Genomic DNA, 18,368 nt, shown 5'->3' on the forward strand with positions numbered 1-18,368 from the left:
TAGTTAGCTAAGTTAACTTGATAGGAATGCTAAGTTAGCTGTCTTGACTATCCAAGAAACATTCAAATGTCACTTAGCGTCCCTGTAATGCTTAGAGAAGATCTAATTTCAAGTGTTATTGAAGTTCTGTGGTTGCAGGTTCACCTGCCTCATCTAAAACCTATTATTTTGGGGTTTTACTATTTCGTAAAAATGTTATTTAACCTTTAACCAGGAAAAGCCCATTGAGACCCAGTCTCTTTTTCAAGGGAGACCTGGCTAAGGCAGCAGCAACAATCAATACATTACAGAATTAAATCATATAACAATACAACATGATCCAGCCTATAGGCAGTATCTCAATGTGTGTGAAACGCTTGATAGTGTATGTGATGTAGAGGTCTACTTTCTTGGGGACCTGAATATTGACTGGTTTTCATCAAGCTGATCAAGAGAAGCTTCTCACTGTAACCAGTGCCTGTAATCTGGTTCAGGTTATAAAACAATCTACCAGGGTGTTTACAAACACTACAGGAACAAGATCATCCACATGTATTGATCACATTTTTGCTAATACTGTAGAACGTTGTACTAAAGCTGTATTCGTAAGCATTGGATGCAGTGAACACAAAATAGTGGCTAAATCTAGGATAGCCAAAGCTCCAAAAGCTGGGTCTAAAATATTGTATATGAGATCATACAAAATATTTTTGCTGTGACTCATGTGGATTGTTAAAAATATTTGTTGGTCTGATGTGATTAATAACAAACATCCAGATGCTGCACTTGATGAATTTATTAAATTGCTTCTTCCAATTATAGATAACATGCACCTGTAAGAACTGTTAAGGTTCCATGGATTGATGAGCAATTGAAAAATTGTATGGTTGAAAGATGGGGCAAAAGGAGTGGCTAATAAATCCGTCTGCACATCTGATTGGCTGACTTATTGAGAAATTATGTGACCAAACTCAGCAAAAAGTAGAAGAAACTGTATCATGAAGCCAAGATTAACATTTGAGTACTTTAAATTAAATTATGGGCAGAAAGACAAATTCATCTCCATATTTCATCAAATCAAATGGTTTATTCATCACAAAACAAATTGATGTTGCCAATTATTTTAATGATTACTTCATTAGCAAAGTGGGCAAACTTAGGCAGGAAATGCCAACAATTACATGAAAATGTAGGATTATGAATTTACTGTTATGTTATATCAGAGTGGGATTATTAAAATGAACAACAATCAAGACAACACCAGGTAGAGAAGAGAATTCTCTTGAAAACATCTGGACAAGACTCAACTGTGTTTTTCTGAAACAGAACTGTCGGATGTCAATTCCGAGTTAGTCCGTGTGCTGAGAGAATTCCTTCAGAGCCCAACTCTTGGTGTCAATCTCCTGACGCAGTCTGGAATATTCCTCAGCTAGAGCCTCAAATTCCTTGCCAAATATCTCAAAGGAGGACAGTTTGCACTCCACAGACTGCTTCTCTAACTGGGAGGCATTCAGCTCCGTTTCCAGCTTCTCCCTGCAATGAAGACACACAAGAACAAGGACTGAATGAGAGAGGCAGGTGTAACTACAATGAACAAAAATATAAAATGCAACAATTTCAAGATTTTACTGAGTTACAGTTCATACAAGGAAATCAGTCAATTGAAAAATTCATTAGGCTCCAATCTATGGATTTCACGACTGAGAATACAGATATGCATCTGTTGGTCACAGATAGCTTTTTAAAAAGTGTGGGCGTGGATCATAAAATCAGTCTGTATCTGATATGACCACCACTTGCCTCATGCAGCGCAACACCTCTCCTTCGCGTGGAGTTGATCAGGCTGTTGATTGTTGCCTGTTGTCTCACTCCTCTTCAATGGTTGTGTGAAGTTTCTGGATATTGGCGGGAACTCGAACATACTGTCGTACACACCCATCCAAAGCATCCCAAACATGCTGAATGGCCATGAAAGAACTGGGACATTTTCAGGTTCCAGGAATTGTTTACAGATCCTTGTGACATGGGGCCGTGCATTATCATGCTGAAACATGAGGTGATGGCGGCAGATGAATGGCACGACAAGGGCCTCAGGATCTCATCATGGTATCTCTGTGCATTAAAATTGCCGTAGATCAAATGCAATTGCGTTCATTGTCCGTAGCTAATGCATGCCCATAACATAACCCCACGCCACCATGGGGCACTCTGCTCACATTGACATTAACAGACCGCTCACCCACACAACGCCATACACGCTGGCTGCCATCTGCCCAGTACAGTTGAAACCAGGATTCATCTGTGAAGAGCACACTTGCATGCCAGTGGCCATCAAAGGTAAACATTTGTCCACTGAAGTCGGTTACGACACCGAACTGAAGTCAGGTCAAGATCCTGGTGAGGACGACGAGCATGCAGATGAGCTTCCCTGAGACGGTTCTTACTGTTTGTGCAGAAATTCTTGGTTAAACAAACCCACAGTTTCATCAGCTGTCCGGGTGGATGATCTCAGACGATCCCGCAGGTGAAGAAGCCGGATGTGGAGGTCCTGGGCTGGCGTGGTTACATGTTGTCTGCGGTTGTTAAGCTGGTTGGACATTCTGCCAAATTATCTAAAACTACGTTAGAGGCAGCTTATGGTAGAGAAATGAACATTCAATTCTCTGGCAACAGCTTTGGTGGACATTCCTGCATTCAGTATGCCAATTGCACACTCCGTCAACTTGAGACACAAGCATTTCGCTACACCCGCAATAACATCATTATTGGTCACGTGTATGTGACCAATACATTTTATTTGATCTGTGGCATTGTGTTGTGTGACAAAACTGCACATTTTAGAGTGGGCTTTCATTATCTCCAGCACAAGGTGCACCTGTGTAATGATCATGCTGTTTAATAAGCTTCTTGCTATGCCACACTTGTTAGGTGGATGGATTATCTTGGCAAAGGAGAAATGCTCACTAACAGGCTAACAAGCTTTTTGTGAGTATGGAACATTTCTGGGATCTTTAAACATGGGACCAGCACTTTACATGTTGCGTTTAAATTTTTGTTCAGTATATGTGGCCATGCTAGAAAAGACAGAAGCTAACTCCTTGATCCTGCTTTGTAGTATACCCCTCTGATGTTGAGATCCCCAATAGTGGTTGATATGATAATGACGTATTGAGTTGCTGGGCAGTGGAAGCATTTGACTCACCTTATTTTTTTATGGGCAGATATTGTGTCTGCTGTGTAGGTATCTAGCTGAATTTCCAACATCTCAGCTCTGTTGTGAAGACAGATAGTTAAGGAAATGTAAAATATATATGAAAACTGAACATTACTGATTGACATGCATGAAAAACGAATTCCTAACACGGTGAATTGCATTTGAAGGATCCCATTGTACAGTAGGCGTGAACACAGGGGGGACTATCGCACCTGATCTTTTGCATGATGATCTCACATTTGGCCTCAAAGTAATCAATCTTTTTCCTGTCCAGCTCTTTCTGGGCTTTCAGCCTGTGGTCCAGGATCAGGGACTGGAGAATCTGGATGCACCCTAACAGCTCCTTGAGAGAGAATACGTTGTTCGTGAGTGAAGATCACAACATGTGAGACTAATACATCTAACCATGTGGTGAGCGTCTCTTACAGAGAGGTAGCAGTGAGTCTGCCTTTGCAGCAGGGAGGCACTCTCACGGCTCTTCTCCTTCAGACTCTCTGCTCTTTTCCTTTCTCTCTCCAGGAGGCCAGACAAGCGAGACAGCTTCATGTTCTTCAGCCCTTCACTCTCATCCTCTGTCCAAGAAAGAAGAGGAGTGTTATGTTTCACAATTCACACAGGTGAGCTGCTATGCCATAAAGCCAAAAACTGCCACATTATGCCATAAAGCTAAATAAATACTGCCACATTTGCTAATGCCTGTCAGTGTCCATTACATAGTAAGACACTCACACACAGTCAGAAGTAAGATCCTATATATACACAGTGGGCTCCAAAATTACTGGCACCCCTGACTGGCAATGCACAAACAATATTTAAAAAATAAACAATATAATTATAGAGAAACTCAAAATACCAACATGTGAGAAATACTTTATTAATGTTTCAATGGAACCAACCAAAATCATTTATTGATTTAATTAAAAATCAATGTCTTCCAAATCATGGATTCACAATTAATGGCACCCTTAAAGATTATTGTAAATAACATCTACCAAAATTCAACCAGGAATTAAATTCCACTTATTTATGTTTATCTAAGTCTTAAGGAACTATATTGAGGCATTATATCACTTCCTTTTTCACTAGGGTATAAAAATGAGGTAACACACATGCAATATCCCTTTGTCATCCAACACCATGAAGAAAACAAAAGAACTGGCAGTTTAAAAGAGACAGATGGTCGTATACCTTCATAAATCCGGTAATGGCTACAAGATCCACAAACGATTGAATATACCACTGAGCACTGTCAGAGCAATTATTAAAAAACTCTAAAGATATGGAACAGTTAAACCTCACGGGTAGAGGACGCAAATGCATTTTGCCCCCAAGGATAGGGAGGATGGTGAAAAAAGCAACAAAATCCCCAAGAATCACTGTGAAAGCATTGCAGGCCTTGGTGGCGTCTTGGGGTCACCAGGTTTCAAAATGCACCATCAGACGCCACCTTCACAACCACAGGCTTTTTGGAAGGGTTGCCAGAAGAAAACCCTTTCTGACCCAAAGACACAGATGCAAGCACTTTGCCAAACGTCACTTAAATTATGACTGGAAGAAGGTGTTCTGGTCAGATGAGTCCAAAATTGAACTTTTTTGTCAGAGACAGCATTGGCATGTTTGGCGTCGAAACAGAGATGCATACAAGGAGAGGCACCACATACCCACAGTGAAATATGGTGGTGAGTCAGTGATGTTTTGGGGTTGTTTTAATTCCAGAGGTCCAGGGGCAGTGGTTAAGATTGATGGCGTAATGAATTCCACCAAGTATCATGCAATTTTGGCTGACAATCTGGTTGCCTCTGCCAGAAGGCTGGGACTTGGCTGTAGGTGGACTTTCCAACAAGACAATGACCCAAAACATACCTCAAGATCCACACAGAAATGGTTCTGTGACAAAATCAATGTTCTGCCATGGCCATCTCAGTCGCCGGACCTCAATCCAATCGAAAACCTGTGGGCTGAGTTGAAGAGGGCAGTTGATAAGCGCAAACCCAAGAATGTGAAGGATCTTGAAAGGATCTGCATAGAGGAATGGTCCAAAATCCCTCCAAATATGTTCCTTAACCTTAACATTACAGGAAAAGACCTCATCCTGTTATTCTTGCCAGAGGTGGTTGCACTAAGTACTAAATGAGGAGTGCAATAATTATGAAACCTTGATTTTGGTGAAATGTATTTTGTATTAAATAATTTTATGATTTTGGTTGGTTCCATTGACACATTTATCAAGTACAGTATTTCTCACATTGGTAATTTGAGTCTCTCTATATAATTATATTGTTTATATATGTTTTTTAAGTATTGTTTGTGCATTGCCAGTCAGGGGTGCCAGTAATTTTGGAGCCCACTGTATATATAGGCTACATGTCACCGTTTTGGTAAAAATCTGCTGTATCTTTACCCCATTCAGGCTGATAGTAGGAGAGGACGCTGAAACATTTCTTCTTCAGATGCTTTTCTAGTTCTCTAGGCAGTCGCTGTTTCATTTTCCATACATCCTGTTTAGAGAAACATGAATCATTCCAAGAAAATAGTTCATAAAACAAGTTAAGTTTGTGTGGGAGTGAGAGCAGTTACCAGAGCTGTAGAGAAGCAGTGTGTGTGTGATAGTGTACCTAAATATGAAAAGCACTCGCACATCTGAGATTACTTGTTGCAGGTGGATGGGAATTATTAGATAATACCTTGAAAGAAAACAAAAAAAACACAATGCGCTTGCTAGTACATCTACCATCCTCTGACTAGCTGTCTCGGCTCGAGCCATTAACTGTCCCTCTCCATCTTCGGAGGATGCAGCTTTCAAAGGCTTGGCCTCTATTGGTTGAAATTTCATGATATATTGCGTGTTTTTTTTCTTCTCTTGAACCGCTTTTAGATTCTATGAAAGCGCTATAGAAATGTAATAAATGATTATTAATAGAGTTGAAGTATCAGGCTCACGGACAAAGAGTACCTACCTGCTCTTGTGGCATCAGCTCGAGCACCTGTTGTGCACTCAGCCCTAGAACAGGAGGCTGGTCCTGGCTGGCGGTGGCACTCGGGTCCAGCTGCCTGACACACTGGGCCACCACCAAACACTGCTCCACAGTCTCATAGAACTACCAGGGGAAAACCAGAATTAGGTTTATTCTAAGATTATACAGTACTTTGAATGATCAATTTCAACAAAAGTAACATTTCGGGAAATCAAAGTCACACTGGGTGGTTAAACTACTTCAATAATGAACATCTTAGTTACAGTGCATTCGGAAAGTATTCAGACCCCTTGACTTTTCCACATTGTTACATTACAGCCTTATTCTAAAATGGATTAAATTGTTTCCCCCCCTCATCAATCTACACACAATACTCCATATTGACACAGCAAAAACAGGTTTAGACATTTTTGCAAATGTATTTACAATAAACTGAAATATCACATTTACATAAGTATTCAGGCCCTTTACTCAGCACTTTGTTGAAGAACCTTGAGCGGCGATAACAGCTTTAAGTCTTTCTGGGTAGGACGCTACAAGCTTAGCACACCTGTATTTGGGGAGTTTCTCCCATTCCTCTCTGCAGATCCTCTCAAGCTCTGTCAGGTTGGATGGGGAGCTTTGCTGCACAGCTATTTTCAGGTTTCTCCAGAGATGTTCGATCGGGTTCAAATCTGGGCTCTGGCTGGGCCACTCAAGGACATTGAGACTTGTCCCGAAGCCACTTCTGCATTGTCTTGGCTGTGTGCTTAGAGTCGTTGTCCTGTCGGAAGGTGAACCTTCGCCCCAGTCTGAGGTTCTGAGTGCTCTGAAGCAGGTTTTCATCAAGGACCTCTCTGTACTTTGCTCAGTACATATTTCCTTCGATCCTGACTCATCTCCCAGTCCCTGCCACTGAAAAGCATCCCCACAGCATGATGCTAGCACCTCCATAGGGATGGTGTCAGGTTTCCTCCAGATGTGATGCTTGGCATTCAGGCCAAAGAGTTCAATCTTGGTTTCATCAGACCAGAGAATTTTGTTTCTCATGGTCTGAGAATCCTTTAGGTACCTTTTGGGAAACTCCAAGTGGGCTGTGCCTTTTACTGAGGACTGTTTTCGATCTGGCCATTCTACCGTAAATGCCTGATTGGCGGAGTGCTGCAGAGATGGTTTTCCTTCTGGAAGGTTCTCCCATCTCCACAGAGGAGCTCTACAACTCTGTCAGAGTGACCATCAGGTTCTTGATCACCTCCCTGACCAAGGCCCTTCGCCCCCGATTGCTCAGTTTGGCCAAGCAGCCAGCTCTAGGAAGAGTCTTGGTGGTTCCAAACTTCTTCCATTTAAGAATGATGGAGGCCAATGTGTTCTTGGGGGCCTTCAATGCTGCAGAAATGTTTTGGTTACCCTTTCCCAGAGCTGTGCCTCGACACAATCCTGTCTCGGAGCTCTACGGATAATTCCTTTGACCACATGCCTTGGTTTTTGCTCTGACATGCACTGGCAACTGTGGGACCTTATATAGACAGGTGTGAGCCTTTCCAAATCATGTCCAATCAATTGAATTGACCACAGGTGGACCCCAATCAAGTTGTAGAAACATCTCAAGGATGATCAATGGACACAGGATGCCCTGAGCTCAATTTCGAGTTTATTCTAAGGTATTTCTGAGACTGTGGCGAAGATAACCCTTCCAACAGGACAACAACCCTAAGCACACAGCCAAGACAACGCAGGAGTGGCTTTGGGACAAGTCTCAATGTCATTGAGTGGCCCAGCCAGAGCCCGTACTTGAACCCAATTGAACATCTCTGGAGAAACCTGAAAATAGCTGTGCAGCAAAGCTCCCCATCCAACCTGACAGAGCTTAAGAGGATGTGCAGAGAAACTCCCCAAATACAGGTGGGCCAAACTTGTAGCGTCATACCCAAGAAGACTCGATGTCAAGGGTCTGAATACTTATGTAAATGGGATATTTCAGTTTTTTCCCCTAAACCTGTTTTCGCTTCGACATTATGCGGTATTGTGTGTAGATTGATGAAAAAAACAACAATTTAATCAATTTTAGAATAAGGCTGTAATGTAACAAAATGTGGAAAAAGTGAAGGGGTCTGAATACTTTCCGGATGCACTGTATATCATTTTGCATTAATGGGTGTAAGCTAAAGGGATCATACTACTACTGCTGCTACAGTAAGTGTACTGTGTGCTGCTCTGCTAGACATGCAACATGAATAGAGCAGACTAGAGTTCTGTATAGCTGAGTCAATTGAGCAAAGAGTATTGTTCTGTATTGTACCGTGTCGTCCTCTGGGGCCACAGTGGAGTGATGCTTTCTGACACAGTGCTCCTGGATCATCTCCTGCAGTAGCCTGTACATGCTCTCTGAGCACAGCCAGCTAAGCCTCTGTGTCTGCAGGTCCCTCTCAGCCTGGATTAAAACAACAATCTCAGCCATTTAAAGCCATTCCCACAACACGCACCCTCACAGAGTAGTCCCAAGTCCAAAACATGGTCTTAAATAGCAACCATGACTATGGCAGCTCAAATGACAACACTCCAGTACAGTGTAATAACACAAGTCTAATTTCTCACAGTAATAGAAATGCAATTGTATTATTATGAGATGTAGAATTTAATGCTTTTGGATGTACCAACATGTTTAAATGTGAGCCTGAGCCAAGCACTTGTTTAAATATTATTATAATTTTTTCATTACTTTTACCCCTTTTTCTCCCCAATTTCTTGGTATCCAATTGGTAGTTAGTCTTGTCTCATCGCTGCAACTCCCGTACGGAATCGGGAGAGGCGAAGGTCGAGAGCCGTGCGTTCTCCGAAACACAACCCAACCAAGCTGCACTGCTTCTTGACACAATGCCCACCTCCCGCCAACCCCTCCTTTTACACTACTGCTACTCTCTGTTCATCATATATGCATAGTCACTTTAGCCATACCTACATGTACATACTACCTCAATAAGCCTGACTAACCGGTGTCTGTATATAGCCTTGCTACTCTTATTTTCAAATGTATTTTTACTGTTGTTTTATTTCTTTACACACACACACACACACACACACACACACACACACACACACACACACACACACACACACACACACACACAAAACATAATGTGAGCTTTCAAGGATGCTATAATCGCACACACACACACACACACTATTGGTTAGAGCCTGTAAGTAAGCATTTCATTGTAAGGTGAAACACCTGTTGTATTTGGGCACACGTGACAAATAAACTTCAATTTGATTTGAGTCGCTAGTGCGCGATGGGACAAGGACATCCCCGCCGGCCAAACCCTCCCCTAACCCGGACGACGCTGGGCCAATTGTGCCCCGCCCCATGAGTCTCCCGGTCACGGCCGGCTGCGACAGAGCCAGGATTCGAACCCAGAATCTCTAGTGGCACAGCTAGCACTACGACGCAGTGTCTTAGACCACTGCACCACTCGGGAGGCCACTTGTTTAATTCTTACAATATGTCTTGATATACTAAGGTTTGGATCATTTATTGATGATAAGTTGTGTGTGTGTCTGTGTAGTACCTTCTCCAGCTCTCTCTTCAGTGTGACAGTAAGGCCAGTGCGGTCCACATGCTGTGACAGCGTTGCCAGGAGCTTGCAGAATAGAGGATGCTGGGTCAGGTCTTCTTCTGTCAGCTGACACAGTGGGAATGAGGCAAGGACTGAAATACAAAGTTGCTACAGGTGAAAACATGCATAATGATTATGGTTTGATGTATGCTACCTCCAGGATGACACTACCATACTTCTCAAATTACCAAAACAAAAAGTATTGACTCGACAGCTAAAAAGTAGGCGATATACACTATTGTGTGTTAATCTAGTTACTAGCAATGACGAGAACATCAGAAATAGGCTAAAACATTGCTATGACACTTTCACTTGTCTTTATTGCAGGCTGATTGCAAGATGGAAAACCTTGTTGATGCAAGTCGTCTGCTTTTCCCAGTGATGAAACACTCGCAGAATCATCATACGTGGACATCATCACTTGACCAAAGACCCCTCCTCACCTGACATACAAAGACGCTCCTGGATAAACGTAAGACGCTAATAAAAAAAGTATATGATACCGGTCTACCGTTATCAAAAGAACACAAACTAGCCTAGCAAGCTAGCTAGCTGTCTTATGTTGATAACGTTAGCTAGACGTCATCTGATTCGTTGCAACACAGCAGAAGATAGCTAATGTTAATCAGATTGTAACGGTTGTTTACACAGGGTGTAGCAGAACATATTGACAAAACAAACTAAAATCGTTGGCGACCAAACTTGGATGCAAATAACAACTGACTGAGCTGAGCTAGCAACTTCCTTCTCCAGCTCCCGCGCTTCTGTGCAAACAGTCATCTGATTGGTTAATGCCACGAGGCATTCAGGGTAAAACAGGAAGGCAAATCATAACAGCAGCCCACAGTTCTGATAATACTCAGTGGAGTCGACCCACCTCTGGTTACGTTCATATACACTTCAGGGGTTACATTTTTATCAGATATGATCATCTTTTTCTGAACAGATACAGAAACATGGCACACAGAAACATGGCACATTGTTTCATCTTAAATCACATGTGGATTAGTTTAGCTCAGTCAGTTATCACCAATGTTGTACTGTATCACCCATGAAAATTCACGAAGTGATATCCCTAAAGCCGGCAGATGGCGATATTGAGTCGTTTCATCTTCGGCCGGCAGATGGCGATATTGAGTCGTTTCATCTTCGACTCAGTATCGCCAACTGCCGGCCTTTGGGCTAGTGAGCTGGTACATTTGTAACTATTTTTGTTCTATTCACTGAGCTGGCCTGGCACTAGCTTACTCCTTGACCCATTGAAGCTGTTGGTTGGAAGAATCCAGTGACAATATAACAATAATAACAACACACATTACAGTCCCATGTCTGATCATCATAAACAAAAGTACATCACAAAATAATTAAAATAGAATGTGTGCGTGCATTGATGTTGCAGAAAGACAGCCACAAAGCAAAATATTTATTTTCAAAACAGCAAATATACTGGTGGGCATAATTCTGACTATTTCTCATTTTTTCTTAACTGACTTGCCTAGTTAAATAAAGGTTACACATTAATATCCCCATGGTGTAACTAATGTACAATGATCTAACACCTGATGTAACAATAACAATAACTTTCCAGGAAAGATATAACCATTCTCACAAGAGCGTACATCTACTTCAGAGTATTTCTTATGTTATGCAAACCATTGCAACATATTAGGGGTTAGAGTCTATGAGTAAAGCCTTGCTATTGTGGTAATTCCTGTCCACACACTTGCAATTAAGCTGATGTAACTAACTTACAATTTACCTGATGTAACAACTAACTTTGATTACCTTAGGCTTACTCCTTTATACCTTCTATGGCTTACTCACTGACTTTTTTTACACAGCTACAGTCAGATCATGTAGCTTTTGCTCAGAATGGTTAGTCACCACTTCTATTGTAATAACATGGTAATTATCATGTATTACATTACCACTGCTTTACCATAATGTTTTACAATTCACAACGTGGAACTAGTTTCAGTTCACTACTTCCCCTACACATATATTATTAGGCTTGGGCCTACTGTATTGTAGTAGACACTAGATTACAGTGGTCCTGAAATTGGAAAATGCACCCCAAAAGACAGACATTTCAATGCACCAACTACATTTCAATGTACGACACCGGCATTCACATAATTGGGGTTTGACACATTGACAGGTAGCCTATCAGCATCGTACAGTAAAGCAAGAATCATGACGTTTACTTGACCAAACGTGTGCAAATCAGCAGAGGCCAGCATGCCTGGTGCTGCCAATGAACGCCTTCCAACGAACTGCTGTCTGACCAATGGGAAGCCTCCACGTTGGGTAAGCAGTGACAGCTTATAAACGGAGAGCACCTTCCATTGAACGTAATTGTACCGACTCACAATCATAAAGTAGACATATTTGAATAACGTAATCTGTAAAGCAAATACTTTCCATTGAGATAAACCCCAAAAGAAGACGCCATCGAGTTTCTTTGTGAAGGTATGTAAGTTAAACTTTTTGGCTAAGAATGAAGACTTATAAAAAAAAAAGTGTCCGGGAGCCTGTTTTTGGCTACTTTCTTGGTGGCTAACTAACGTTAGCTAGTTACTTAACAGGTTATCCAGAAATTAAATGGAGGGGGGTGTATTTTAGTTAACCTTATAGCTAAACATGGAGTGTTAAAAAAAAGTACTTTACCTGTTCAATATGCTTCTGTCAGTCGTCAACTAGCGTGGTTGAAAAGTATTAATCAGCTAACGTTAGCCGTGCACGCTGTGTCTCAAATTGATCATGCAGCTAAAGTTATTTAACGTTAACCACTCGTTAGCTTTTAACTAACTTTACCTTTTTGGTAAATCGAGTTTGTATTTTAGCTTTTTTTTTTGCGTTTTCATTCATTTGGGCTCCTCCCCCCTGTAACTATTCCCCAGGTCGTTGCTGTAAGTGAGAATGTGTTCAGTCAATTTACCTGGTAAAATAAAAAATTACCGGTTTTCTTGGGCTCCACCCACATATGTGCTGCCCTGGGAGTCTTCGATGTCTAATTTGACACACTACAGCATGCACGGTCGTGACTACACCAGAGTGCCAAATGGACTCATTCCGTCAGCTATATAAGAATGACAGGTCTACACAGTGTACTGAGTAATATTAATGGTGTCTTGACTTTTTTAATTCCCAGAACTTCAAAGAGTTGCGTGAACACACAGAATAGAGATGAGGCTTCTGTGTGTAGTTCTGCTGGTCACCGGCAGTGTGTTTGCCGATGACGACGACAAGAGGGAAAGCTTTGGGACAGTGGTTGGAATTGACTTGGGGACCACCTATTCCTGGTAAGCATTAATTTAGTAATGAATGGCAAAATAATCTTTAGTCTCATATGCTCAATCATTTGGCTAAATGACTATCATTTCTTGAAGTGAGGTGGTTGATACTTTCCATGCTTATTTCTCATCCATACTCTTATCCTTTTCCAGTGTTGGTGTGTTCAAGAATGGCCGTGTTGAGATCATTGCAAATGACCAGGGAAACCGCATCACCCCATCGTATGTGGCCTTCACCGCTGAGGGGGAGCGTCTGATCGGTGACGCAGCCAAGAACCAGCTCACCTCCAACCCTGAGAACACAGTCTTTGACGCAAAGAGACTGATTGGCCGCGCCTGGACCGATTCCGCTGTGCAGCATGACATCAAGTACTTCCCCTTCAAGGTGAGTCTAACAAACACACTCCTGCCCAATAGCCTGAACACTGTAACTATGCAAATAAATGACTACTTATTCAGCATATAACTATGCTGAAGTAGTGCAGATTGTTTTTAGAGGAGATGCTTAACAGTAGCTACTTTAATCCTCTAGGTTATCGAGAAGAAGAGCAAGCCCCATATTCAGGTGGACATTGGTGGTGGTCAGCTGAAGACCTTTGCTCCAGAGGAGATCTCTGCCATGGTTCTCACCAAGATGAAGGAAACTGCTGAGGCTTACCTGGGAAAGAAGGTCACACATGCTGTGGTCACTGTACCCGCCTACTTCAATGATGCCCAGCGTCAGGCCACCAAGGATGCTGGAGTCATCGCTGGCCTAAATGTCATGAGGATCATCAACGAGCCGTAAGTGTATCATCTTCACAATGCAGGAACCGAATTAACATTACACTGACTAGTCCAATATTTCTTTAAATCACTCAATATTTGCCAAGACCATTTTAACATCTGTTCCCCTGTCTATTCCAGAACCGCAGCGGCTATCGCCTACGGCCTGGACAAGAAGGACGGTGAGAAGAACATCCTGGTGTTCGACCTGGGTGGCGGTACCTTTGACGTGTCTCTCCTGACCATCGACAATGGTGTGTTTGAGGTGGTGGCCACCAATGGAGACACCCACCTGGGAGGAGAGGACTTTGACCAGCGTGTTATGGAGCACTTCATCAAGCTGTACAAGAAGAAGACCGGCAAGGACGTGCGCAAGGATAACCGTGCTGTGCAGAAGCTGCGTCGTGAGGTGGAGAAGGCCAAGAGAGGCCTGTCTGCCCAGCACCAGGCCCGCATTGAGATCGAGTCCTTCTTCGATGGAGAGGACTTTTCAGAGACCCTGACCCGTGCAAAGTTTGAGGAGCTCAACATGGTGAGTTGGTCCTCATAGTGACATCACATACAACAGTCAAGACACTGCTGGCCCACTGATATTGGAATATCCAACTCAAATGATCACATTCATGTTCCACTTAATTGAACCTCATTAATTTGCCATTTTGTCTTTCAGGACCTGTTCCGTTCCACCATGAAGCCTGTGCAGAAGGTGATGGAGGACTCTGACCTGAAGAAGACCGACATTGACGAGATCGTCCTGGTGGGCGGCTCCACTCGTATCCCCAAGGTCCAGCAGCTGGTGAAGGAGTTTTTCAATGGCAAGGAGCCCTCCAGGGGCATTAACCCTGACGAGGCTGTGGCCTACGGCGCTGCCGTGCAGGCTGGAGTGTTGTCTGGAGAGGAGGACACAGGTGGGTCTTGGTCAATGTGCTAACGCCATCCACTTCATACACTGCTAGGTTTAGACAGAGGTATCTTCACATTTCATTTATTTTTACCTAAGGAAATGTAGGCTAGATGCAGGTCCAATTATGTACAGTGGGGCAAAAAAGTATTTAGTCAGCCACCAATTGTGCAAGTTCTCCCACTTAAAAAGATGAGAGAGGCCTGTAATTTTCATCATAGGTACACTTCAACCATGACAGACAAAATGAGAGAAAAAAATCCAGAAAATCACATTGTAGGATTTTTAATGAATTTATTTGCAAATTATGGTGGAAAATAAGTATTTGGTCAATAACAAAAGTTTCTCAATACTTTGTTATATACCCTTTGTTGGCAATGACAGAGGTCAAACGTTTTCTGTAAGTCTTCACAAGGTTTTCACACACCGTTGCTGGTATTTTGGCCCATTCCTCCATGCAGATCTCCTCTAGAGCAGTGATGTTTTGGGGCTGTTGCTGGGCAACACGGACTTTCAACTCCCTCCAAAGATTTTCTATGTTGTTGAGATCTGGAGACTGGCTAGGCCACTCCAGGACCTTGAAATGCTTCTTACGAAGCCACTCCTTTGTTGCCCGGGCGGTGTGTTTGGGATCATTGTCATGCTGAAAGACCCAGCCACGTTTCATCTTCAATGCCCTTGCTGATGGAAGGAGGTTTTCACTCAATCTCACGATACATGGCCCCATTCATTCTGTCCTTTACACGGATCAGTCGTCCTGGTCCCTTTGCAGAAAAACAGCCCCAAAGCATGATGTTTCCACCCCCATGCTTCACAGTAGGTATGGTGTTCTTTGGATGCAACTCAGCATTCTTTGTCCTCCAAACACGACGAGTTGAGTTTTTACCAAAAAGTTATGTTTTGGTTTCATATGACATTCTCCCAATCTTCTGGATCATCCAAATGCTCTCTAGCAAACTTCAGACGGGCCTGGACATGTACTGGCTTAAGCAGGGGGACACGTCTGGCACTGCAGGATTTGAGTCCCTTGCGGCGTAGTGTGTTACTGATGGTAGGCTTTGTTACTTTGGTCCCAGCTCTCTGCAGGTCATTCACTAGGTCCCCCCGTGTGGTTCTGGGATTTTTGCTCACCGTTCTTGTGATCATTTTGACCCCACGGGGTGAGATCTTGCGTGGAGCCCCAGATCGAGGGAGATTATCAGTGGTCTTGTATGTCTTCAATTTCCTAATTGCTCCCACAGTTGATTTCTTCAAACCAAGCTGCTTACCTATTGCAGATTCAGTCTTCCCAGCCTGGTGCAGGTCTACAATTTTGTTTCTGGTGTCCTTTGACAGCTCTTTGGTCTTGGCCATAGTGGAGTGTGACTGTTTGAGGTTGTGGACAGGTGTCTTTTATACTGATAACAAGTTCAAACCGGTGCCATTAATACAGGTAACGAGTGGAGGACAGAGGAGCCTCTTAAAGAAGAAGTTACAGGTCTGTGAGAGCCAGAAATCTTGCTTGTTTGTAGGTGACCAAATACTTATTTTCCACCATAATTTGCAAATAAATTCATAAAAAATCCTACAGTGTGATTTTCTGGATTTCTTTTTTCTCATTTTGTCTGTCATAGTTGAAGTGTACCTATGATGAAAATTACAGGCCTCATCTTTTTAAGTGGGAGAACTTGCACAATTGGTGGCTGACTAAATACTTTTTTGCCCCACTGTATATTATAGCAGCTACATTTTCTATCACAACTAATGGTTTACTGTCCACCAGGTGACCTTGTTCTTCTGGATGTGTGCCCCCTGACCCTGGGTATTGAGACTGTGGGAGGAGTCATGACCAAGCTGATCCCCAGAAACACTGTGGTGCCAACCAAGAAGTCCCAGATCTTCTCCACTGCCTCTGACAACCAGCCCACCGTCACAATCAAAGTTCACGAGGGTAAGCGCCTTTGATTCATCACTGCCCATTGTAGCTACATCCACTAACGATTGCGTGGCATTTTTACACAACTTTGGCTCTGGTTCTAATTTTCTACTTCCCTCTTCTTTCTCCAGGTGAGCGTCCCCTGACCAAAGACAACCACCTGCTGGGAACCTTCGACCTGACTGGCATCCCCCCCGCACCCCGGGGTGTGCCCCAGATCGAGGTCACCTTCGAGATTGACGTCAATGGCATCTTGCGCGTCACAGCCGAGGACAAGGGAACGGGCAACAAGAACAAGATTACCATCACCAATGACCAGAATCGTCTGACGCCTGAGGACATTGAGCGGATGGTCAATGACGCAGAGCGCTTTGCCGATGAGGACAAGAAGTTGAAGGAGCGCATCGATGCCCGCAATGAGTTTGAAAGCTACGCCTACTCGCTCAAGAATCAGATCGGTGACAAGGAGAAGCTGGGCGGCAAGCTCTCTCCCGAGGACAAGGAAACCATAGAGAAAGCAGTAGAGGAGAAGATTGAGTGGATGGAGTCTCACCAAGATGCTGAGTTGGAGGACTTCCAGGCCAAGAAGAAGGAGCTGGAAGAGGTGGTGCAGCCCATCATCAGCAAGCTTTACGGAAGTGCAGGTGGTCCCCCTACCGAGGGAGAGGCAGAGGGAGATCAGGATGAAAAGGACGAGTTGTAAGGCTGTCTTGAGGGTCTCCACAGCCTACATGAGCAACTCTCTGCTTTCTGTTCTATTGCCCCTCGTCTCTCTGGTAGCGGCACAGATGTACATATTGGACTCATTGGACTTAAATGGTGAGAGGAAATGCAACCATGATGAATCTGCTGGAAAGACTTCTGAAATCTTGTTTAGAAGTGAGATGTTCTCTTCGCTGTGTGGCGGAGGTATAGTCAGCCTGGATTCGAGGCTCGCTGCTGTTCTCAAGCAGTTTGAAAAGGGGTTCTCTAGGGCAAGGGGTTGGGTGGTTCTGGGTGACATGGTAACTGACATGTTCCCAAGCAATGTTAACAAGTTATTTATTGAATCTGGTCATTGTAGAAAAGCCTTTCTACTGTTAAGACACTGAAATAATAAATGTTTGATACAAATGTCTTTGCGTTGCCTCTATTCATCTGCATCAATTTACACATGACCACAAACCTGTAACCCTGTAGAAGGTAGCCTAGTTGTTGGAGCGTTGGGCCAGCAATCAAAAGGTCGCTAGTTGGAATTCTGCGCGAAGGTGAGAAGACATCACATGCGCAAGGCAGTTACCTCTAATTGCGCCAGGGTCGTGATAATAATGGCAGGTCCTGGCTGTGACCCTCCTGAGGGTGAGTGGGTTGGGATTAGTAAAAAACACATTTCCAGTTTGCACTTGTGTGGTTATACACACCTGTACATGTGAAATTGGACAAATAAGCATCCACCACATTTGTAACTGTCCATAAGTAACATTGGCTGTGTGCAGCAGGTCTGTCCATCACCTCTGACCTCTGACCACAGAACATCAGATTATTATTGAATTGCCACTTGTGGACACCCAGCAGGTGCTTACTTTTATAACTTATACCCTAGCAACGCAACATGGTGATCTTGCGTCACACGCTCGCACATTATGCATAGCTAGCTACTTGCAGTTATGTACGTAGGGTATAAACTAAGCTCTACTCCTAGCGTTGAACCAACATCTGTGATCATGTCATTGGATGTGCAGCTTATGCGTAGG

The 18,368-nt window shown here is 43.3% G+C and overlaps 2 protein-coding genes across 4 annotated transcripts; one reads left to right on the plus strand and one right to left on the minus strand.

Moving 5' to 3' along the window:
• Window positions 1-765: 765 nt before the first annotated feature.
• haus4 (HAUS augmin-like complex, subunit 4) lies at window positions 766-12,670 on the minus strand. Of its 3 annotated transcripts, none has more exons than XM_038970726.1 (9): window positions 12,429-12,670; window positions 9,714-9,853; window positions 8,447-8,578; window positions 6,151-6,291; window positions 5,595-5,691; window positions 3,620-3,765; window positions 3,406-3,536; window positions 3,182-3,250; window positions 766-1,512 (listed from the first exon to the last, which is right to left on the minus strand). In XM_038970726.1, exons 3-9 carry the CDS (start codon window positions 8,525-8,527, stop codon window positions 1,329-1,331), a joined length of 849 nt encoding a protein of 282 aa, XP_038826654.1. In that variant the 5' UTR covers window positions 8,528-8,578; window positions 9,714-9,853; window positions 12,429-12,670; the 3' UTR covers window positions 766-1,328. The 3 variants fall into 3 exon arrangements, with proteins under 3 accessions (XP_038826654.1, XP_038826653.1, XP_038826652.1); XM_038970725.1 differs by lacking the exon at window positions 12,429-12,670 and adding an exon at window positions 10,205-10,520; XM_038970724.1 differs by lacking the exon at window positions 12,429-12,670 and adding an exon at window positions 10,110-10,520.
• On the plus strand, window positions 12,097-17,752 carry LOC120025965 (endoplasmic reticulum chaperone BiP-like). Its single transcript, XM_038970723.1, has 8 exons — window positions 12,097-12,230; window positions 12,913-13,063; window positions 13,208-13,439; window positions 13,587-13,837; window positions 13,961-14,351; window positions 14,490-14,727; window positions 16,483-16,650; window positions 16,767-17,752. The coding sequence occupies exons 2-8, from the start codon at window positions 12,948-12,950 to the stop codon at window positions 17,336-17,338; spliced, it is 1,968 nt and encodes a 655-aa protein (XP_038826651.1). The 5' UTR covers window positions 12,097-12,230; window positions 12,913-12,947; the 3' UTR covers window positions 17,339-17,752.
• The last annotated feature ends 616 nt before the right edge of the window (window positions 17,753-18,368 follow it).

This window comes from Salvelinus namaycush, chromosome 31, assembly GCF_016432855.1.
Source record: "Salvelinus namaycush isolate Seneca chromosome 31, SaNama_1.0, whole genome shotgun sequence".
Classification (NCBI taxonomy): Eukaryota; Metazoa; Chordata; class Actinopteri; order Salmoniformes; family Salmonidae; genus Salvelinus; species Salvelinus namaycush.